The sequence below is a fragment of the Plasmodium inui genome (assembly GCF_000524495.1).
Source record: "Plasmodium inui San Antonio 1 unplaced genomic scaffold supercont1.24, whole genome shotgun sequence".
NCBI classification, from domain to species: domain Eukaryota; phylum Apicomplexa; class Aconoidasida; order Haemosporida; family Plasmodiidae; genus Plasmodium; species Plasmodium inui.
The window spans coordinates 56,970-78,321 of NW_008481858.1; the positions used below are offsets into that span (position 1 = coordinate 56,970).

Genomic DNA, 21,352 nt, shown 5'->3' on the forward strand with positions numbered 1-21,352 from the left:
ATGTTTTGTGACAAATTGGTCTTCCTTTTTTTTTTCTCCCTTTTAACCATCGTATGGGGAGATGTAGACAGCAGGGACGTCAATGAGGCTAAAATTCTAATCGAGCCGGGTGACTGGAGCACCCGCGGGGGGCATTCCACGCCGGGGGAAAAAAAGGGATCCAACGGGGATGAGAAGGGCGGCGAGGTCAACAAGCCGGACAAGGTAGACAAGATGGACAAATCAGATAACACAGATGAGGTCGACACCGCGGGAGAAGAGGAGGAGCAACAAGATGTGGACGACACAGCATCGGATGGAGACGACGCCGAAATCGAAGATGCGTCACCGGAGGATGAGGAGGACCCCCCCAAGGAGTTTCCAACTGAAGGAAAAAACAACCATCGAAATAACATTCAGGCCTTAATAAATGAATATTATACAAATGTGATCATTCCAAAGAAATCGAAGGAGCGAGCGGAGATGGAAGAGGAGAAAAAAAAAATGTCACTCATGACAAGAGTTAAAAACTTCTTCAGAAGAAAAAAAGAAGAGAAGAAAAACAAACCATTAACATTAATTGAATACATACGCCAGAAAAATAAAAAAATATTGGAGCTCGAAGAGGAGAGGGCAAGAAGACACACAATTAAAGATATGTACAAGTATCTCTTCTTGACCACTGCTTATCTCCTATTTAATCTGGCCATCATCCCGTTTATAGGTTATTTTTACCTGTCCAAATGTGTTAGGGATGCTATTATGAAGCAGTATAAAAATAATCGAGATAGGCGCATTGTTCCCTACAACTACGACTTCTCTGCTGACTCACGTTCGATGAGATTTTCAAGCAAGACTTTCCGCAAATGCAGGTATCACCTTCCGCAGACGGGAAGCGACTTTCCCTTCATGGTGGGGATGCACCACGGGGAACCTTATGGTAAGCAGCGATACGCAAGTGTGTAACTCGGCATGATCCTCTGTCTCAGCGTCCGTGTACGTACACATAACGTGCGTAGCTACGTGAAGTCTTTCCACCCACACATTACTTTATCTCTCCTGCCCCTTCTTTTTCCCATTTCCACAGCCATTGTCAAGCTATGACATTCAAAATTGGCACAAATCAAAGGGGCATCATGCACGAAGTGGCTTCTCTTCTCCCTTGGGGGGCAGCCTGGATCTTACCATTTCTCACCCCCTGATGCATACCCGTATATGCCCAAACAGCTGATGATGAGTTCAACCACGGTGAGATGTTAACGTGATGCAATCGAAGGAGGTGCGAGGAACCCAGGTGCGATGTACGCAAGCTGAGTAATCTGTACAAACTGAACAATCCGCAGAAGCTCAGCTAACCGAGCTGCCGCCACACACCAGATACGCCTAAATGTACATTCCCCAAAATTTACGATGAAGAAGTGTTAACCAAATGGCGTCACTAACGGGATGGTCCCCCCCTTTGGCGTCTCCACGATGTACAGGGCGTGCGTGGAGGGTGAAAGCTCTGCATACAACAACGCCTCTATTTAAATTCCGCAAACTGACTAATCATGTTGCATTCCCATTTGTTCCGTGTGGGGCATGCCTTCTCCCGGCAATAACACTCTTCTTTGGCATGGCCGCTCTCCCCCCTGTTTTGTTTATACGTGCACAAAACAGACACATTTCATGGTGACACCCTCTCGAGCCATTTGCGTTTAAAAAGAAAAAAATAAAAAAAATCATCACACATAATGCAGACTTAATTCGCGTCTGTAATTTTCCTTCATGTTGGCACGCAATTGTTGGCATGTTGATCGCCACTCCGCTTGTCATTCCCCTCATGATTTTGGTCCCTTTTTTTTTTTAATCCATCGCGGCGGCAATCGAACTTTTCTGTCCACTCCTTTACCTTTTAAGCAATGCGTGCATGCCAACTTTCCCTCGATGCGCATTTCCAACTCGACGGCTTCCTCTCCGCTCGTCCGATGCCAACGGGCGACTAGCTTAACCCCCGCCCCCCGTACGCGCGTGTCGAAGGGAAAAGAAGCGCAGGCAAAAAAAGCATCTAGTGAAACGCAGTGCCCAACCGTGGGGTAAAGAATGCAAAACTTTTCCTCCTCAAAGCGTAAACGCAAAAGTGACACTCAGCATGCGAGCATGTACCATGTTCATTATCGCACGTATGTAAATCTTCGACGCGCCGTGCACAAAGCGAGTGGTAAACGCACCACGACGGCGCACTTGCATCGCGGTACTGGTTCTTCGCTCTGAAGTGAAGGCGAATTAACCTCTGCTGCCAAGCGACCCACACGAAGTATTCATGGCATAGCAACTTCCACCAGCGCGGAAACGGGGAAAAAAAAAAGAATAAGTCCCCAATGACGTTCCAAACAGTTTATTGTACTACTACGAAGCAGTCAAACGCTGCATAAAAAATATAACTGCCGCCCCCTCGTTTTAAATCCCCACAAGGGATATACCAAACGGGTGTTTATACACGCACTTCTTAGAAGGAGCGAGGCTTCGCATGCACTGTATTTTGCTCTGTTCTGCTGTGCTCTGCTATGTTTTGCTATCCTTTGCTATGTTATGCTATGCTCTGATCCAATTCCAGTGCGCTTCCCTCCAAATGAAGCAATCCACAGAGCAGCCACGCAACGGCATATGCAGACCCCCCTGTGGGAACATGCCCCAATTTGCAGAGACGTAAGGTACATAACCCCTGTTGGGGGCGATTCACATTTTTGGACGACTACCAAACGGTACGTTCTTCGCTGAGCCGCTGCTTTGGTGCCTCTGTGCAGGGGAGGAAGCATCCCCAGCAGATAGCACAATCCCCCAACTTGCCGTTGCCTCCCCCCCTCGCTCCCCTACTGTAAAGGAAGAGAATTCCCAAAATGATCTTCAAACAAATTGCAGAGAAGGCCAGCAAAGTGCTGATGGGCTCGAACGTGGTGAAAGAGAGCGATTTAAAAGTGAAGGCCCAGGTGGGGAAAGAGACCGAGGCGGGGAAGGACACCGAAACAATGTTCCACCGCCAATGCAACGAGGGTGATACCGCTGGAAGAAACACCCCTGTCAATCACCAACGAGACAAACTATCCACCACAATGAACGACAAAAAAAGAATGCACGAGAGAGCAAAGAAAAAAGTAAACCTGTTCTTGAAAAGGTACAAACTGGAAGGACGTAAAAAAAAAAAAAAAAAAAAAAACTCGTCTAAGTCGTCCCTTTTGGTACTCTCACAAAAGAAAAATAATAGACTAAAAAACTTGAAGAAAATGAATAAACTGAGAAAGATAAAGGAAGACTATTTAACCATTCTTAAAGTGCAAAACGAATTTACACACAAATACCAAGAGGAGAAGTCATTCCGGGAGAGCATCAGAAGCTACCACTCGAATGAGTTGGCCAAGGATTATTCCTACGCACTTTTCTTCTTTCGTCTTTTTGTGAGAGGGGAATACTTGAATGGGGAAACTCTCACAGAGGCGTTGGTCAAGGACAATCGGAGGGATGCTGACGCGGCAGACCACGTGCTTCTTCCCCCCATAGATGAGTCAAACCAAGATAAACACTCCCAGATAACAAGAAAAAGTCTCAAGAACGCCGTCGCCTTTCTCAATGGAAGGAACACACGACTCCTTATGTGTGACTATCTGAAGATCCTAATGAACAATATACAAAATGAAAATGAAATCAGCGCGAATTTCCTCATGCTAGAATATGTCTCATCACAGGGAACAAAGCAGCAAAATAATTACACTCAAATGTGTAACACGTACAAATTAAAAGGACACGGGAAAGAGGAGCAGTCCATTTTATCCTACAGTTTCAATTCTGTAAAGGAAAAAGGGGTAAATTCTGTTCCGAGTGGGGGGGGACCCATCCTGGAAAATTCGGAAAAAGATCATATCGGAAACAATTCACATGAGAATAACGTACAAAAAGATAGAAGCAGTGTTAACAACTCAATGGACTTAACTATCAGTGGTGATAGAAGTGGGGCAGCCATATCCCTCTCAGTTGACGCTACACGAAAGGGTAATGACCCCAAGGAGGTAGAAAATCCATCAAAAAAAAAGGAAAATGCAGATTTCGTCCAAATGAACGAGCTCTTATTTAATAAAATATTAAACAATTTCGTAACTGAACTGAAGAGTTTCTTCCTTTCCGTGATTGCCAAAATGCAAACAAGCCACGTTGTCTCTGAACTGATAACCCACTTCGCAGAAATCTGCCTCACGTTAACACCTTACTATGTCCACATAGTAAACTGTATAGAAATCCTCTCCGATTTTGCAAATATCATTCCGGTCAGACACATGGACCATCTGATGAGTTTCTTTCGACGGAACAAAAATATCTTCATTGAAAAGTACAAAGAGTTCCAAAATTTCGTCATTTTTAATGATCCCATAAAAACTCAGTCTGTTGGAGCTCGACTTATTGGTTTTATTAAAATTTTGCAAAAAAAGAATTCTCTCAATACGAAACAGAAATCCATGAATGTTTTTTTTCTCCATTTGTTACTTTCCGAATGTTTACCCATAAACCACCTTGGCTTCTGCAACAGACAGTCGGTAAAAAATAACTTTCACCTCTTCTTTTACGACTCCCTGCAGCGTTGTAAGGACACGGCCAATGATGAGTCCCTAATTTTTAGTGAGTTCGAATTGGGCATCCGGCAAAATGTCAAAAATCATGCGAAAATTAGGGAACTCATTCTGGCTGAAATTAACTCCCTCTGCCTGCAAGGGTCAACCAGCGATGGCACCCTCAGCAGTGCAATCCCCAACGGTGACCGCTCTTGTGGGGGCGACGCCAAGCCAGACGAAGATCACTCCGATCAGGCCAATCACGCGGATGACGCTGATCACGTGTCTCGTCCCGACCGTGCTGACCGCCAGGATGATCCCACCAAGGGGGACAAACCGAAAGAGGATCTTCTCAGCAACCGCGACCACTGCGGACTGGAGGAGCCAATCCACCCCCCGAGCAAAGACAAGAAGGCGCACACAAATGGGAGGGACTCCATCAGAAAGCGGAAGAGGGACGAAGAAGAAACCCCCGACCAAGTCATCCATAGTGATAAAAAAGATATCAAAAGGCCGAAGCGGAACCTAATGGCCCAAATTCCAAATGAAGAAAAGAAAAATTACAAAGCCTATTTGGCCTACCTGTATCTCATTTCCTTTGTCCGGTCCCCAGAAATGTGTACCTCGCAAAACTGTGCCCCATTGGAAGACGCATACAACTCATTTAACCTCTTCCTGGCACATATTAAAAACGTGAAAAAAAAAAATCTCACTAGTGTAAAAATCGTGAAGGAGTACCTCTACAATTCGGACATTGACTTCTTGGGAAACATACACATATACAATTTGCTCATTCGCGACAAAAATTTTATTTGCGTCTTCTTTTTTAACCTCCTGCTTGTCCTCAACTACCTCAATGTCGAACTGAACATTTTAACGCCCACTGCAAATGAAGACTCCTCCAGTGAATACAGAACGGTCGATTCGAAAGGAAAAGAGACGAATCGCTCCACCACTTCTGCACTCAATTTAGACACAGCAAATCAATCTGCATCTGCGCAATCGTTAGAGGGAATAAGGAATAGCGAAGACAAGAGTGGGAACTCCCCATTTTGGCGCAACTCCTCAAGAACATACTCAAAGAATGCCAAAGAGGGGACGTCACAGATGGGAAGCAATACAAGCAGTCTTATCGGCAGAGGTAAAGATAACGACCCCGCTCACCCAGGAATATCAGGTAGCAGCAGTAGAGGTACCCAAAATATCCCCAAAGAAGTCAAAGAAGTGAAGGATGTGAAAGATGTCAGAGATATGAAAGACATCAACGCAGGCGACACAAAAGGTAAAGATCACCAATCGGTTAGCGAAAGGACAAAACATACTCTGCATCTATTCGTAAAGGACTTATTACGTCATCTAAGCAACTCCAAAAGTATGCAATTCTTTATGAACCTTCTCGCCTCCGAGTACTGCTGGTACAGTTGGAAGAAGCAACTCACCGGAAAACCGACCAAAGAAAATTCTGAATCGCCTTTCGAATTTAACCATTTGGAAGACCAATCCAAGAGGAATAAGAAGCACAAAAAACAGAAAACGAATCATACTGACAACGGAATGGTCGACGAAAACTCCTCTCCTGTGCAGACTCTAATTCAGCTCGTACATAATTTTGAACTGCTAAATGAGAAAATGAAAAATTATTATCTAGCCAATTTGGATAATCCAAATTTGAGAAAGAATCCGTACAATTACACAAAGCTGATTGGCAGCTGTGAAGGTGGTTCCAATCGACAGATGCAGACAAATAGTACCTATCAAGATGAGAGGGAGGCTAGCCACTTTCCCGCTCCAACCAACAAAGAAGACTGCAGCAATGGGGAAGAGGTGGAGCAAAGGGGGCACTCCGCCAAGCAAGCCATCGATGAAATTGGCGATGGACTTCCCGACCAACCGAACGATCAACTTGCTGACGAACCGAACGATGAACTTCCCGACCAACCGAACGACTTAAAGGCGTACCCCCAAAGCCTGCGAGACATTCGCAAAGTGAACAACTTCCTCCTCGAAATTAACAAAATCTACCTGGGCAGACAAGCCGAGTTCTGGGAACTAGACGATAGCGACTCACTCATAGATTTGAGAAAAAAAAAAAATGAAGAAAAAATACTAATTGAAAAACTAATTGACAAACTGGAAGATTACAAACAGAAAATGCACATTGATAATGACCCCGTCAACGAAATTGAGGAAAGTGAAAAAAGCAAAAACGACCCCGTGTTCAAATTCAGGCTAGCCAAATTGTTTATCGTCAAATATATTGACCTGTACACTATCGTCAAGGACAAGGAATTCTCCACCGACTGCGATTTTTTGTACAATCTAATGGTACATATGGATAAAAATCTGGCCAAGAAAAAAATTCTGCTCAGTGCGCAGGAGGGGGAAGTGGGCGAGGAGGTGAAAACGGACGGGGAAACGGTAGACGTACGGGAGGAAGCGCAGGAAGAGGCAAAAGCAAACGGAAAGGAGAAGGCGGAGGGGGAAGAAGTTACAGTAGGAGAACCGGAGCGGAAAGCATAGCCGAAAGTATAACCGGAAGCATAACCCAAAAAACCTGCCTCGCAGTGAATCCCAATAGAACTCTTCCGCGTCACGTCCATTTTGACGAACCTGTGGAACCAGCACAACCGCAGCAATGTAGGCCAGCCGTAGGAAGTCGTTTAATATCGCCACAAGAGGGTTCATTTAACTCTTCATCACTTCATTTGGCTTAATTCAGCCTCTTCGGGGGAAAACACGTGCGTAGCTGTAGGGTCTTTCATATATATATATATATGCTCTCCCACGAATAACAATCAGCGTTTACATCTTGTGTGAATACCCAAGACACACACGGCAATTTTACCTTCCCCCTAAAGGGGAAAAAATGGAAAAAACCAGAGGGGGACAAACTGCTCACACAGCAACATAGATGTAAGAGTGTGCACATATCCCATTTTTTAATTCACTCATTTGATGAAAGTAGAAACAGCTCCCAAACGCGTGTCAATGCTTAGGGAGAACATCCATGTGATATGCGCCCCGTGTGTTTCCTGTACAAGTGAGTACGCCACTCCCGTTCGCACCTGCTCTGCGTGCTGCTCATTTTCTACCCCCGTGGTGAAATGTGCACATAACTATGTAGCAATTCGCGTCTCCCCTCTTTTTTCCACCCCCGGTGCTGCCCCTTTACGGACACATTTTTTGTGCACCTCGAAAAGGAAAGGTAGTATTTTTACAGCGACGCGTAGTCCTATTCGTTTTCACACAAGGTGTAGTCCACCTTCTGTCGTCATTTTCTTAAACTTTTTTACCCCCTTCACCAGTGCGCGATGCGGTCAGCACAGACGCTGGAATTGTTTATAGAGAAACCAAAGCGCGTCCATTTCCTCGATGCAGAAGAGTCATTGTCTTTTTGAAAACAAAAAAGAGGTCCACTTGGCGTTTTTTACAAAAAGCGGTTTCATATGTCTCCGTGCGGGAACGTGTCGACAGATCTCTCCTGACGCGCAGCCACGTATGACTACGGAAAGGTATGTATTGCTCAATCTACATATTATTGCATGTACGTATATACAGACACAAACTTCACACACGGGGGTGCGCTACTCTTATGGAGAAATAAACAGTTAGTGAACATAGAGTTGCGAACTCGGCGTGTACGGTGATCTGTATTGCTATTCTGCATGGCGACTGGTTTCTGTCGATACGGTTCAACAGCGGCACAGCACACGTCATGGCACAAGTGGAAACCTCTTATAACAACAAAATTGTAGACAGCAAAAAAAAAGAAAAAATCATAAAACACATTTGCACACGGATAAAAAAATGCTGCATAAATGTAGAAGTAAAATATATCTACAATGCATTTTCACGTACAACAATTCATTGGTGGGCCTTAATTTTTGATGCGCCATCGGAAGAAAAAAAAAAATTAATAAAAAAAAAAAATGATCAAATGGGATGGATTAGCCAAAAAAAAAAAAAAAAATGGCTAAAAAGGGGAATAAAATTATGAACGTTCATAGGATAAAAAAAAAAAGAAACAATTGCCATAAAAATATCACTACGATCTACTTCTCCGTTGGTTCTCCGTTGCCTCACCGATGCCTTTTGTCTATCGACCTTTTCAATTCTGCATTCGCTTCTTTGCCTTTCTGCAAAATTTCCCTCCCATGATTTACACAGGGGCACATCTGGTCCAGTGTCTATCCATCTATCTAGATGTTTTAGCTATCCATATGTGTGCACTTTTTTTTTTTCTCTCTTTTGGCCTGAACCGATTATACTCTGTTATTCCCTTCCGTCCTTGCGTCCCCTTCAGAATTGACCATTTTTGCTGTAATTCTCTGAGACTCCCATTTCAGAGTTTTGCTTCACTTGACCTTCAATTTGCGAGTAATCATAGGTGGTTGGCATGCCGTTATTTTGCGCGTATATGTTTGGGTCATAAGAGTTTCCATTTGCGTACTTCTCGTTCATGTTTTGTGGAACCATCTCCTGTCCATATTCCATATTTTCTGGGTTTACATTGTAGGGCTCATAAACATTTTCTTCGTTATATCCCCCTTGTTCGTCGTCGTGTTTTATCTCGGGCAAGACGTCTGCGTTTATGTCTCGGCTGTGCAATTCTGGGGACCATTTTTCTAGCAGTGGTTCGAAGGAAAAGGCCCAGACAGTTGCGCACATTATCGCACCTAGGAGCAGTATGGAGAAAAAAGCTCCAAATCCGGAAAACACCATCAGTAGTTCTACAAAAAAGGGGAGGAATAGAAAAATGGCGTCGTGAAAAGGGTAAAACTAAGTAGACATTATGATACACCTAATGGTACACACACAGGGAGATATCCGCACGGTGGCACCGATGCAGAGTGCGCGAATGAGGCACTCCTTCCTGTGGACGTACCGGCCAAACCTGCCAACTTGAACAGAGTCAAGTTGGACCAAGCGAGCTCCTCGTAGGTGCCCTCATCGTGGTAAGCTTCCATGTAAAAAAACGCAGCGCCATATATGAACAAAGCGAAGCTGTGCACAATGCTGCCAAAGTGTAACAGGGTCCAGTCGGACTTGGTCTGTTGGTATCTTGCCCACCATCTCATGCTCATGTAAAAGTATGCATACAAGTACTGAACTAATCTCAAAATGGAGGATAAAAGATCTAACGTCACAGCTGCGGATAATAACTTCGAACCTGCTCTGAACCCTCGGCACCACTTGCTGTTATCTGCTACGAACACTTGGAACATGGCTATATACAACGTTCCCAAGAGATATATGGCCATCAAAATCGAAATGGTTAAATGAAATGCACTTGACACTTTTACACACTCTGGACCGGCATATAAATCAAACACAAAGATTCCTGTACCACCAAAGGCCCAATAGAATATGAACATAAGCATTAAAGACACACACTGGAGGAAGAATCCAGTCCTTAATAAATGGGAACTAAAATAACCTATGAAGGGGGTATGGTTTTCCCCTCGAGGGCTTGGCGACTCATCATCTTGTCCATACTGATTTTCATATGGGGATGGGTACTGAGGCTGTGGCAAATAGGTGTCATCTCCTTCTACTCCGTATGTATACATTTTGATTAGACGGAATTTTCTACGTACTTAATGCTTCTTTGTTTAAATGGATCTGTGTTTCTTATGGTTCTTCCAAATGGCTATGCCAAATGCGGGTTACAATTGCTCAAGGGGGGAGTGGAAACGATTTGCACACACGATGATATAACGTTGCTCCTTCGCGATACCGCAAAATTTTCTAGATATGTGTGTGTAGACAAATGTTCGCGTGACGGGGGGTACCTGCTGGGTGAGCGCTGTTTTAATTTTCACTCTAGTATTCCTTTGTTTTTGGTAAACATTTGTGCGATTGAGAAGCGCCGTAGTTAATTACGAGTCGAAGAGCGGCGGGGGGGAAGAAAGAAGCTCGCAAAAGGGCAACGGAAAATAGCAACGCAAAATGGCGACGCAAAAGGGTGATGTAAAACGGCGCATGCAAAAAAAGAGAACATAAAATGTCGACGCAAAGGGGCGGAAAAAAAAAACTTCCAATTTCCTAACAAAACGGGGAAATTAAAACTTAAAATAACATCAACAATGAGTTCGCAAGGGGGACATGTCGCCGTATGTGTGCACACGCATGTGTATTTTTAAAAACACTCACACGCGACTGCATATACAAGTGAACGGCGTGGCGGAAAAACACTCTGTCTGCGAAATGACAATCAGTTACGCGCCAAAGAAGTCAGCAGTGCGAGGAATGCCTTCCGTGGTTAATGTTTTCTTTTGCGTATGCATATCAGTGGCGCTCGCTTTTTTAAAATTTGTGTGTTTCCTCCGCTGGGTCAAAAGGGGTGGACATTTGTTCCTATGTTCATTTGTGCATTTGTTCATGTGCGTTTGCGCGTTTGGACATTTGCGCATGGCAAGTGTACATTTGTACATTTATTTTTGCTTCTTCACAAAAGGGAAAATTTTTCCTTTTAAATAGAAATAAAAACAAAAGGGGAAGACGTACGTTTCACAGGTTTGAAGTTTAAAATGCCATCGCACGGAAAAATGGGAAGGAGAACGAGCAAAGGAAATAGGAAAAAGGGGAAAAATGGAAACAATGGGGAAAAAATAGGAAACGAAAAAATCAGCAAAAAATGAACACACTGATTTGTAGGCAGTTCTGTGAGGAAGGAATTTTATCTTTTTTTTTTTCCTTCTTTTTTCCTTTTTTTTTATTTTTTTTTCCTTCTTATTTCCTTTTTTTTTATTTTTTTTTTCTTTTTTTCTTTTTTTTTTTTCTTTTTTTTTCTTTTCCACCATACTACAGTGACAGCCCACACGCGCTATCTATATGGCCTTTCCCAAGGGTAGAATTTTTTTTTCCAGCACATCACGCAGCTTTTGTGAATGTACACACGTCTTCATATGTGTACGTAATGGTCCACTTGTGAATTCCTCTTGGTTCCCCTTGCTTCCCCGTGGGGTGTGCTCCGCGTTTGTTTCTTCCTTCCCGCGCTTCTTCGCTTCTTCCCTCGTTCGTTCTTTTGCTTTTTTTCCTTTTGCCTCCCACGCATGTTCCATGGTACATCGGACAATTCCATCCCCAAATGGAAAAGATGTCTGCTAGCACTTTTCTATGTCCCTCTTTATAGCCACACATCGGTTCGCGGTGTTCCTTTCGTTTCCCTTTGCTTTTTTTTTTGAGGAAGCATTTCCAGGGCAACGCCACTGATCCAGTCAGACGCCCCTGCAGTTATGCATACGTATGCGTCTGCACGTGCTTGTGTGTGCGCCTGTTGTAAGCCTGTCTTTACGCATACCTCCGCACGTTCGCACGTTCCAGCGAAAGCCCTCTGACGACACGCCAACTTTTCCCATTTTGGCGTCCCCCAAAGAGGGGCCACTACTAGTCGCCCTCTTCGCCCCTTTCCAATTATGGATACTCGCGCGGAGGGAAATAGGAAGTCAAATTCGCAAAAAATTCTATAGAATCTTTAACGCGTGGCTAAAACGTTGAGGCATGGTAGACCAGTCACCAACATATCGCCGGCGCGCTTCGGAAATATTAAGTAAACCCCCCTGCTGGGGGTAGAGAAAATAACGACCTGTTGTTCACCCCCCTCTGCAGCCGAACCGCATTCGTATGTGTACCTAATCAGATTAACATTATAGGTACATAAAAAAGTAAAGGAAAAGGATACATTTTCTCAAGAAAAAAACAGGAAAAAAAAGGTGCACATAATGATCATAGCTCCTTGCAGTCACCTGAAAGGGGTAACCACTATGGAGTACCTCCTCAACCGTCGCTCATATAATGGTCCCTTCCATCCACCTGTCACACACAGTTGTGTGTCCCCTCGCTAGCCTACAATTCCTTCACCCATTTCAATTTTGTCGAAGCACCCTTTTCGTTCCAGAATGATAACTGTAAGTTGTCTAAGCTGGGCACGGGTGCAAATACACATTCGTCAACATATAGAGCTGATGCTTAGAACACAACTGAACAGGGTTCCCAATTTATGGGACCCCGTTGGCACCTCTGTGAAACCCAATATACGTATCAAGTTGGTGAAAAAAAGAAAAAAAAGAATCACTACTAATTGTAGGCAAATGGAAGGGAGGCCCAATCGAATCATACAACCTGTCGCCGAGTTACATTACGACTGAGTCAGGAAGGTTACTAACTCTCGGCGTCTACGTTGCTTACATATTGCTATGTTGCTTACATATTGCTACGCTGCTGCTCTGGCAGCGCGAATTCTTCCCCTTTCGCCTTGGCAGCAGATGGAGGGTATTCCCCACACTAAAGGCTTAAAATCTTCAACCTTCTCGCGGTGAAGTCCTCACACACACCGCGCCGACGTGAGCACTTTCCTGGCAAAATGCACATACCGCATGAGACCCACAGGTGGTACGTCTGTTATGAAGAGATAAAACTATCCCCTCATCGTAAAACCTAAAACAAAAATTAAAAAGTTTCCACCAAAAGAGGGGCGATCGCTCAAAAAAGTGCAAAGACGATCACAGGGATTTCTTACGTATGAATTTACATGTTCATGTGTGTGTGATTTTAAGGCGATATTCATGCGATGGAATTTTTTAAAAATTTAAAAAGATTAAGGAAAAGAAGTTGTATGGTTAAAGCAGGCACGCCACACGCAGCACACGCGGTTAGTAAGCGATGAAGTGGGCCTATGGGACGCCAAGAAACTTCAATCCAGCGGTGAAGACGTTTGACACGACGTTGCCGACGATGCCCGAGGGAGTCATGGGTGGAGGTGGGGGAGGTGGCACAACAGGGGGAGGAGGCGGAAGGGCCGTGGAGTAGCCGCCGCTCACGTTGTTATAGTTGTTGTTATTGTTATTGTTGTTGTTATTATTGTTGTTGTTATTGTTGTCGTTCTCGTTCTCGTCGTGGCTGTCACCGTTGTCCGAGTGCTCGTGCTCACCTTCCGCGTGGTCCTCTTCGTTGCCATTGTGCTCGCTCTCGCCGTTGTCGTCTCCATGGTTCTGTGAACTCCCGTTGTTATTCGCATGGTCAGCATTGTCGTGGCTATCTTCCTCCTCTTCCTCGTGCTCTGAGGGGGTGTCTTTCACCTTTTCACTTAAAAGAATGAACGACCCATTTTTCACCTCCTTCACATTATTCATCCCTTCCTTCACGACAAAGTGGCTACGCATTCCATACACTCCATCCTCGTTCCTGCTCTGTGGTTCCTTTTCCTTTAAATTGTCCAGGGAGGGGAACCTGCTCGCTTCATCGTCAGGGGCATTTAGCAAATGGGGAGAACCATAAATGATTTTCCTTTTTCGGAAAATACTTTTCCCATTTGTGTAGTAGCATACCAGCAGTACCACCAAAGTCGTAACCCTAATTCTCTGCATCTTCCTACAGGGTGATAAAAACAAATGTAAATTGTTTCTCTATCCTTATTATACACTTCTGTTCGAGGGAGTGACTGCCACGCTGTGTTGATTTTCCTTTGCTCCTCTCTTTGTTTTTTCTTTTTTTTTTTTTTTTTTTTTCTTCTTTTCTTCCCTCTTCTTTTTTTTTTTTTTTTTTTTTTTTTTTTTTTTATACTGCCTCCTTTTAGCTATTCCACGTATGCACACATACGTATGTGTAAACACATTGTGTCTAATTTTTTTTTTCTTCTGTTTCAGACGGGGGGAGAAACTCGTCTGCGCGACGCAAAAATTGCCGTCTCTGATCAGATACGAAAGGGGAAAAGTGCTGAGGGGAAACCGTTACCCATGGGCGAAGTTGGGGCGAAGTTGCTTTTCTTTTTTTCTTTCTGTTCGTTCTCCAGATGGCTACACAGGGGCAGAACAATGCAAAAATGAGGTTAACCGTGGAAATATATCTTACTGCGCATATACTGCGAATATACATGCGAATATACATGCCAATGTACATCCCCATATCACCCTGCATTCACTCAGCAACGTTCGTACGCGCACTCACTCTCCTCTTGGCGTTTCCCCCAATTTTGTAGAAAAGGCACCATGGTGCAGCACCAGATAGGGGAAGCGGGCGCGTACTGCCAAACCACGACGAGTCAAATGTTTCTCCAACGGTGCCATATAAGGAACTAATTTCGACGCCGTCAAAGGGAGAAACTTCATTTTTTTTACACTTTATCCAAATTAAGAAAAACAGTTTCTCAAAACTGTTGACTTTGTTAGCAGCAGGTAAATTGAGTATACATGCATTGTACACGTCAGAAGAGATTGACTCTTTCTTTATTTTCCCGAACAACGGTTTATCGCTTCATATTTCACGAAGGAACGCATTTTCACAACACAACATAGCTGCACAAGTGGGACCATTTCACGTAACCATTCTGTTTACCTCATCCTCTTCCTTCATTTTAAGTCTGCTAAAAATGTAACCGGTTAGGGGGGAAGAAAATAGTGGAACAGAGGAGAAGAAGAAGAAAAAAAAAAAGATTACACGTCACCAGATCACCAATGGCCCCCACACACATATGCATGTTCAATCGAACACGTTGCCAACATCGTGACAACAACAATGAGGTGAATTTTCCACTCCTAACGCAACAGCGGCGACTGCACACAGCGGGCTCCTTCCATAATGAGGTATTTCCCTCCAGAGGATAGATTCACCTCCACGAAATGACCCTTCCAAAAGTCCCCTTTTTCGTATGAACCGTTGATGCAAAAATGGCAGAAAGTTCAGCATTTACTATGAACAGGAAAGGTATTTTTTGTTTTTTTCTTTTACCAAGCTAAAGCTTTGCTTGACTTCGCAAGAAGGACATCATTGGGGGCCTCATCGGACATTTTATTTTCCCCATTTGAGTGCAACAAAAGTATCGATGGTACCCGCAAGGGAAGGAAGAAGTATGCCTTTCACGAAATGCCCCTACATTTTGTACTTCTCTCAACGGCAAATTGGAATTTTTTCTTATGGTTACGCATCTCTTAAATATTAAGAAATGTAGTAAATATCCCGCTTCCTCGCAGAAGCTGCTCGTCTGTAGTTGTCACACGAAGAACAAACTAGCAGACACGCCGCACAACTGAGACACAGTTAATTAACAAATTTGTCGCATCCCTTCCTCCCTTAAATATGCCCTTCTCTCCACGACGCATTAGTAAATCCCATCCCTCCCCAGGGATATAAAACGTGTGTCTCCTTTGACAGCTTCCCTTCTTTAAGTGCTCCCACGGATATAACATCAGGAAGCCAAGAAAACATTTGGCTCCCATTTTTTCGATGTATAATATACACATAATGAAAAGTGTCTGTAATTATTATTTTTTGCAAATCCGTTTCCTTCCCCTTGTGGTTTCTCCTTTATTAATCCCACAATTGTGCATATACACGGACTCACATTCGTATGTGTGTTTTACCATTTTGCATCCTCAGAAAAGGAAATTAAATACACGCATTAGCAGCTCCATGAGCAGTTGCATGAGCAGTCGCATGAGCAGTCAAATGACCATTCGCATGTATACACCCGTGTACGTACTCATTCGCGTCTGGTTACCCCTTCGCGTCGCCCATTCAACGGCGCAGAACGATTGCGATCTGTTCTGGGAGAAAAAAAAACAGGAAAAATCTGTCTGTGCGCGTCGCACAACGCTGCGCGGAGGAAAGCACCCCCCAAATGACTCCCCGTTTGGGAATAAAAAGAAACAAAGTCGGTTAAACTTCCAAATGGCGATAGTGACAATAATATGGGGGCGATACGAACGCTGCGGTGGTGGTAAAAAATTGCGTCGCAAATAGCTAACCAGATGGTCGAATGGACAAAAAAAAAAAAAAAAAAAAAATCGCAAAATAGCGAAAAATAGAGTAAAACAAATGTACAGACAAACATACAAACGAAACATTAATGGCGCGCGTGAACACAGCGACAGTGGGCATCCTCTCGTTGGTGTATTTTCCTTTTTTTTAAAATTTTCACGAAAATTTTCAGCGTAATTTCCCCCCCTGAACACTTCGCACATGTCATTGCCGGTAGACAAAGATGGTGCAATTTTTTCATGCTGAAATTTTTTGATGCTACAGACTTCCTCCTTCAGTAGAGAGGAAAATGAACAAAATGAAGAAGAGGAAGATGGAAAAGGAGAAAAAAGAAAGAAAAAAAAGAGTAACACTCATTTACACATTTATGTGTACATTTATACCATTTAAAAGAATCGAAAATAGTAGAATAAAATAATTTTTTAATCATTAAAAATGGTTGCTGTACGGCGGGGGTGCAATTGTGTATCCAGTCTGATCAGGAGAAGGCACCTTGCTGTGTTTTTACTCACTCTGGTTGGTGTCCCTGCCCAGACTAGTCAATTTTCTCTGATTAACTTGGCTCAACAGCTCAGCACCATAAATCTCGCGAGCCATATTAGCATCCTTAGCCTCGGTTCCAACTTCTCCCTCGGGACCCTACTGAGCCTATTCAATCTGTTTGTCCTTCTAAATCTACTCAGTGTGATCAATAGAATCACCACTTCGCACCGCGGTGGGGACATAAAGAGTCGTCATTACAAACTGGGACAACATTTTCACAAATATGGACATTCAGTCCTAACGGATGGAACAGTAGAGGGGAGGAAAGCGAAGAAGGGGAGTTGCACCACCTTGATATGTTCGTCAGATGAGAAAACCGAGCCATATGCAGTGCCCCGTTTAACAACTCAGGGGAACACCCCACCCCGGAAGGTCTCAACACTGGAATGGACATATTTAGCAGATTCAGAAGACTTTCAACGGGAAAAGTTTCATGCAGGGGACGAAGCAGTAGAGACTTCTTTCCTACCAAAGCATTTGTCCCTCCCCCAGGGGGGGGAAACACAAAAACAAGCGGAAGGAAGTCTTTCTCAAAGAAACGCACGATCACTTTTTTCGTTGACCCTAGGGAGGAAAAAAAAAAATAAAGCTAAACACAAGAAAAACAAAAAGAAGAAGAAAAAAAAGAAGAAAAAAAAAAAGAAGCAAAAAAAGAAAAAGAAAAAAAAAAAAAACAGACGAAAGAACAAAGGAAAGAACAAACGGAGAAACAAAAAACGAAACAAACGAAAAAACAAAGAAAGAAACCGAAAGAGGGACAAAAAAATGAAAAAACGACAAAAGAGGATGAACCGAGAAATGGATGACGAGGGGGGGGAAGATGAAGACATAATCGAGGAAAGACATAACAGGAAGAGAAGGGGAAAGAGAGGCGGCCATAACACATCCAGTGTTACTGACATATCGGAGGACGAGAATGACGAGGATGGCTCTGCCGACGAATACTCGTTGAGAAGAAACAAGAAATCGCAAAGAAAAAAGACAAACAGAAGAGAAGAAAGGAGCTCACTAAGAGGAGCGAACAAAACAAGAGGACAAGGCGCGCATACGGATGACCTAGACGAACACGACACGGAGGCTGGAAAGTCGGTGAAAAACAAAGGTACAAGAAGAGGAAGAAAAAAACACCACGATGATGATGACACCACGCAAGGGAAACTAGAAGAGAAAAAACAGGAATTGCACGAGCTAAACGAGGTGGTCACTGAACTTTCCTCCAAGAAGAATCTCCTCGAAAATGCAGAACACCAGATGGAGGACTTGTTAAAGACGATTCACTCGCTGGAGACGAAGAAGTAGTACCAACCTCGAATGGGCAAACAGCAGCCTGCCCTGCAGCGACGGAACTCGTCACCTGTACGCTCCCCGAACAATCCGCGCAGCGCCTCTTCTTTCCCTCCTGTCTTTAAAGCTTCATTTCATACTTTTTTAGTCTTTGATTTTAAGCGAAACCAGGCAAAAAAAAAAAAAAACGAAAAAACGAAAAAAACACAAAACATGCATATAGACATGTAACCAACCAAATCATGTCGAAAAACGCTTTAAATATCCCTGATCCTAAACTCTACCAACCGAACCATTTAAACCTTCTTAACACGAAAAAAAAATAAAATAAAAAAAAAAAAAAATAAATAAAAAAAAAAAAACACACTCTCCTGGCTTCCTTCCCTCCAGGTGATGGGGTGGGGGAGTCTCAATCCCGTCACTCGTTTAGCACGTCCCCCCCTGCAGAGAAAATCTCTGCAAATCTCAGCGATGCACATACCTCCCTGCACAGACGCAAACGGGGGTTTACTCATTTCGCTAGCATACTATAAGACACCAGGGGGTCCCCATTTCGCTTGGTCTACCTCTTTACACACAGACTCTTCCCAGGGAGAGGAGCTCCTTAGGTGCCCCTGCCACGATGTAGGTAGATACAGACATTCTGTATTGGACACTAACACAAGTGACGCTCATTTTGTGGTCATATCGAGTCTCCCTCGAGAACATCGTACTAGTCCTCTCAAACGATTTTCTCCACTTCGACGGCATTGCACCCGGGGGGAGGATGGGGTGGAGAAGGAGCTTCACACCTGTTTTCACCACACGGTGTGCTCCTATGTACATGTGCACTAGAGCCAAATGACACACATCTGTCTACTTACGGGTGATTCTTTGGCTATCCCACAGGGGTGAACACACCGATTGGAGGTAAATCTTTCTCCATTTGGAGGCTAACTCGGGGAATGTGAGTCTGCCACCCCACGTCAGCACTTCGCCCTTCACGTACCGGCGGCTCCACCCTGCTTCCCCTCAAACGCATTTTTTGTAACGATGAGCTTTATCGCCGAGAAGTAGCGCATCCAAAACTCGTTCTCGCTAATGACCTTTGGAACCAGGTTGTATCGTATTCTCCTCAAGTTCTGATTTTCCTTCAACAGAGATGTGGCCCACATAACCAAATCATTATCAAAGTGAAACGGATCAATGCACTGCACTTGGGTCATGTTAAAATATGTCTCTTCATCTGTTGTTATGTCTTTTATTTCTTCTATCGTTTTTTCGATGGCCGCGAGGGTCATGTCTACGTTCACATCTTGGCTGCCCCACTGGACGATTTCATTCCAGGGGAATTTGACTTCGAACTCTGTGAGGGGGTGCACAAATGGGGGCGCGACAGTGAGCTGCGGCGAATTGGACAACAGTGCTATGGGAAGCAGTCCTATGAGCAGCACTTCTATGAGCCGCTGCCAAGACAGACGTAAACATACACACGCGCATGCCTTTCCTTTCCTTTTGCTCTCCCCCGCTCCGCGTACCTTTCTCAAATTGAAATTCACATAACTCATACTTCTTCCGCTTCCCATGTTTATTCCCCATCATTCGAAGGATACTAGGACGCACGATGGGTAGCCTCTCTTCTTAGTGTTCCTTTCCTTGGGGGGTTTCCTCCTCATTACTCGGAAATTTTAATGTACGCACAGTCGCGCGAGTTGTTCATGCGAAGGAGGGAATAACCGTGGAGAAGGTCAAAAGGGGGCCAAAAGAAGGACAAAAGTGCACCAAAACAGGGCGGAAAAAAGGAACAAACGGGGAAATGAAAAACCGATCGCCTAACATCACGGCGAACGATTGCGAAGTATACAATACTTCATTTTGACAGAAAAAAAAAAATAAATAATGCAGGGAAGAGGAAATAGCAACATATTTTAGCCAAAAAAAAAAAAAAAAAAGGGGAGGGAGAAATGCTAAAAAGGCAAAACCTTTTATTTTAGTGCTATTACATCAAACCAACTTTGTGTCACATTCCTGATTTAAATTTAAGTCATCATATTAGTTTCCCTGTGTCACGTTATTAACCACCGGGAGGAATTAGCTTATTTTTTTTTTTTAACTGCACAACTTATGTATGAGAGCAGATCGATTGGAAAGAATATCACACAGGAGTGTATCACATAGACGTGACGCTTAGGAGCGACGAATAAGGACCCGCGCTGCTTAACTACGCCGCTTACCAACACCGCCTACGAACTACTCAAAAGAGGAACGTCTCGCCCACCACTCACCACTCACGACAAAATGATCGAGTTCCTGCTTATGGTCAACAAGCAGGGGCAAACGAGGCTAAGCCAGTACTACAACAACCTCAGCGTGGAAGAGAAAACAATCCTCGAGGGAGAACTCATACGGAAATGCTTGTCCCGAGTCGACTATCAGTGCTCCTTCCTACAGTACAGAGAGTACAAAATTATTTATAGAAGGTTTGATGCTCTACCTATGCACCGCACTTGTGGAGTGTATACCAACGTGGTCGTTTCGGCACGTGCAAGGAAAAAGAAAAAAAGTGCACACAAAAGTGAACCGCGCCGCCTCTTAACTTCTCCAATCTGCCTTTGCAAAATGGTGACGCACTTCCCTCCACACATTTCACCTAACTCCCCATCCCATTCCTTGCTATTACACCCACCAGATATGCCAGCCTCTATCTAATCGTCGGAGTGACAAACCAAGACGTAAACGAATTTGCCATACTCGAAATGATCCATAACATTATCGAAATTTTAGATAAGTACTACGAAAATGTATGCGAACTAGACATCATGTTTAACATTGACAAAACGCATTTTATAATTGACGAAATCGTGTGCAACGGTGAAATATGCGACATGAACAAGTCCAATGTCCTCCGCCCAATTCTGCTAATGGATAAATTCTCTCCAAAAATGTGAAATTAACAAAGGAGACACGCTCAGCACAAATGAGTAAAGGGAACGTACCAATCGGTAGCGACATAATCTTCACATCACCACGTCAGTTAAAGGAAAAAAAAATAAGGTAGCCAATGAAATGGCTAACCAAGTGGCGGAAAAAAAAAAAAAAAAAAGATATGAACAGGTCAGGTGATTCTACTTCTTGTAAACGGACACAACACACATGTACAGTGAGAAATGCCTGCTCATACGGAAATATCATACACATAGAAATTTTTATATAAGGACAAATAAGAATAA

General features: G+C 43.8%; 7 protein-coding genes across 7 annotated transcripts; 4 read left to right on the plus strand and 3 right to left on the minus strand.

The window, feature by feature from the left end:
* On the plus strand, window positions 1-1,083 carry C922_04492 (hypothetical protein; the record flags this gene model as incomplete). Its single annotated transcript, XM_008820075.1, has 2 exons — window positions 1-919; window positions 1,067-1,083. The coding sequence occupies 2 exons, from the start codon at window positions 1-3 to the stop codon at window positions 1,081-1,083; spliced, it is 936 nt and encodes a 311-aa protein (XP_008818297.1).
* Window positions 1,084-2,858: 1,775 nt separating this feature from the next.
* C922_04493 (hypothetical protein) lies at window positions 2,859-7,079 on the plus strand (the record flags this gene model as incomplete). The annotated part of the gene is made up of 1 exon (XM_008820076.1): window positions 2,859-7,079. One exon carries the CDS (start codon window positions 2,859-2,861, stop codon window positions 7,077-7,079), a length of 4,221 nt encoding a protein of 1,406 aa, XP_008818298.1.
* Window positions 7,080-8,858: 1,779 nt separating this feature from the next.
* On the minus strand, window positions 8,859-10,129 carry C922_04494 (hypothetical protein; the record flags this gene model as incomplete). The annotated part of the gene is made up of 2 exons (XM_008820077.1): window positions 8,859-9,289; window positions 9,445-10,129. The coding sequence occupies 2 exons, from the start codon at window positions 10,127-10,129 to the stop codon at window positions 8,859-8,861; spliced, it is 1,116 nt and encodes a 371-aa protein (XP_008818299.1).
* A 3,105-nt stretch (window positions 10,130-13,234) lies between these two features.
* C922_04495 (hypothetical protein) lies at window positions 13,235-13,927 on the minus strand (the record flags this gene model as incomplete). Its single annotated transcript, XM_008820078.1, has 1 exon — window positions 13,235-13,927. The coding sequence occupies one exon, from the start codon at window positions 13,925-13,927 to the stop codon at window positions 13,235-13,237; it is 693 nt and encodes a 230-aa protein (XP_008818300.1).
* Window positions 13,928-16,751: 2,824 nt separating this feature from the next.
* Window positions 16,752-18,158, plus strand: C922_04496 (hypothetical protein; the record flags this gene model as incomplete). The annotated part of the gene is made up of 1 exon (XM_008820079.1): window positions 16,752-18,158. The coding sequence occupies one exon, from the start codon at window positions 16,752-16,754 to the stop codon at window positions 18,156-18,158; it is 1,407 nt and encodes a 468-aa protein (XP_008818301.1).
* A 965-nt stretch (window positions 18,159-19,123) lies between these two features.
* Window positions 19,124-19,721, minus strand: C922_04497 (hypothetical protein; the record flags this gene model as incomplete). Its single annotated transcript, XM_008820080.1, has 2 exons — window positions 19,124-19,488; window positions 19,661-19,721. 2 exons carry the CDS (start codon window positions 19,719-19,721, stop codon window positions 19,124-19,126), a joined length of 426 nt encoding a protein of 141 aa, XP_008818302.1.
* A 699-nt stretch (window positions 19,722-20,420) lies between these two features.
* C922_04498 (hypothetical protein) lies at window positions 20,421-21,070 on the plus strand (the record flags this gene model as incomplete). The annotated part of the gene is made up of 2 exons (XM_008820081.1): window positions 20,421-20,602; window positions 20,812-21,070. 2 exons carry the CDS (start codon window positions 20,421-20,423, stop codon window positions 21,068-21,070), a joined length of 441 nt encoding a protein of 146 aa, XP_008818303.1.
* Between the last annotated feature and the right edge of the window lie 282 nt (window positions 21,071-21,352).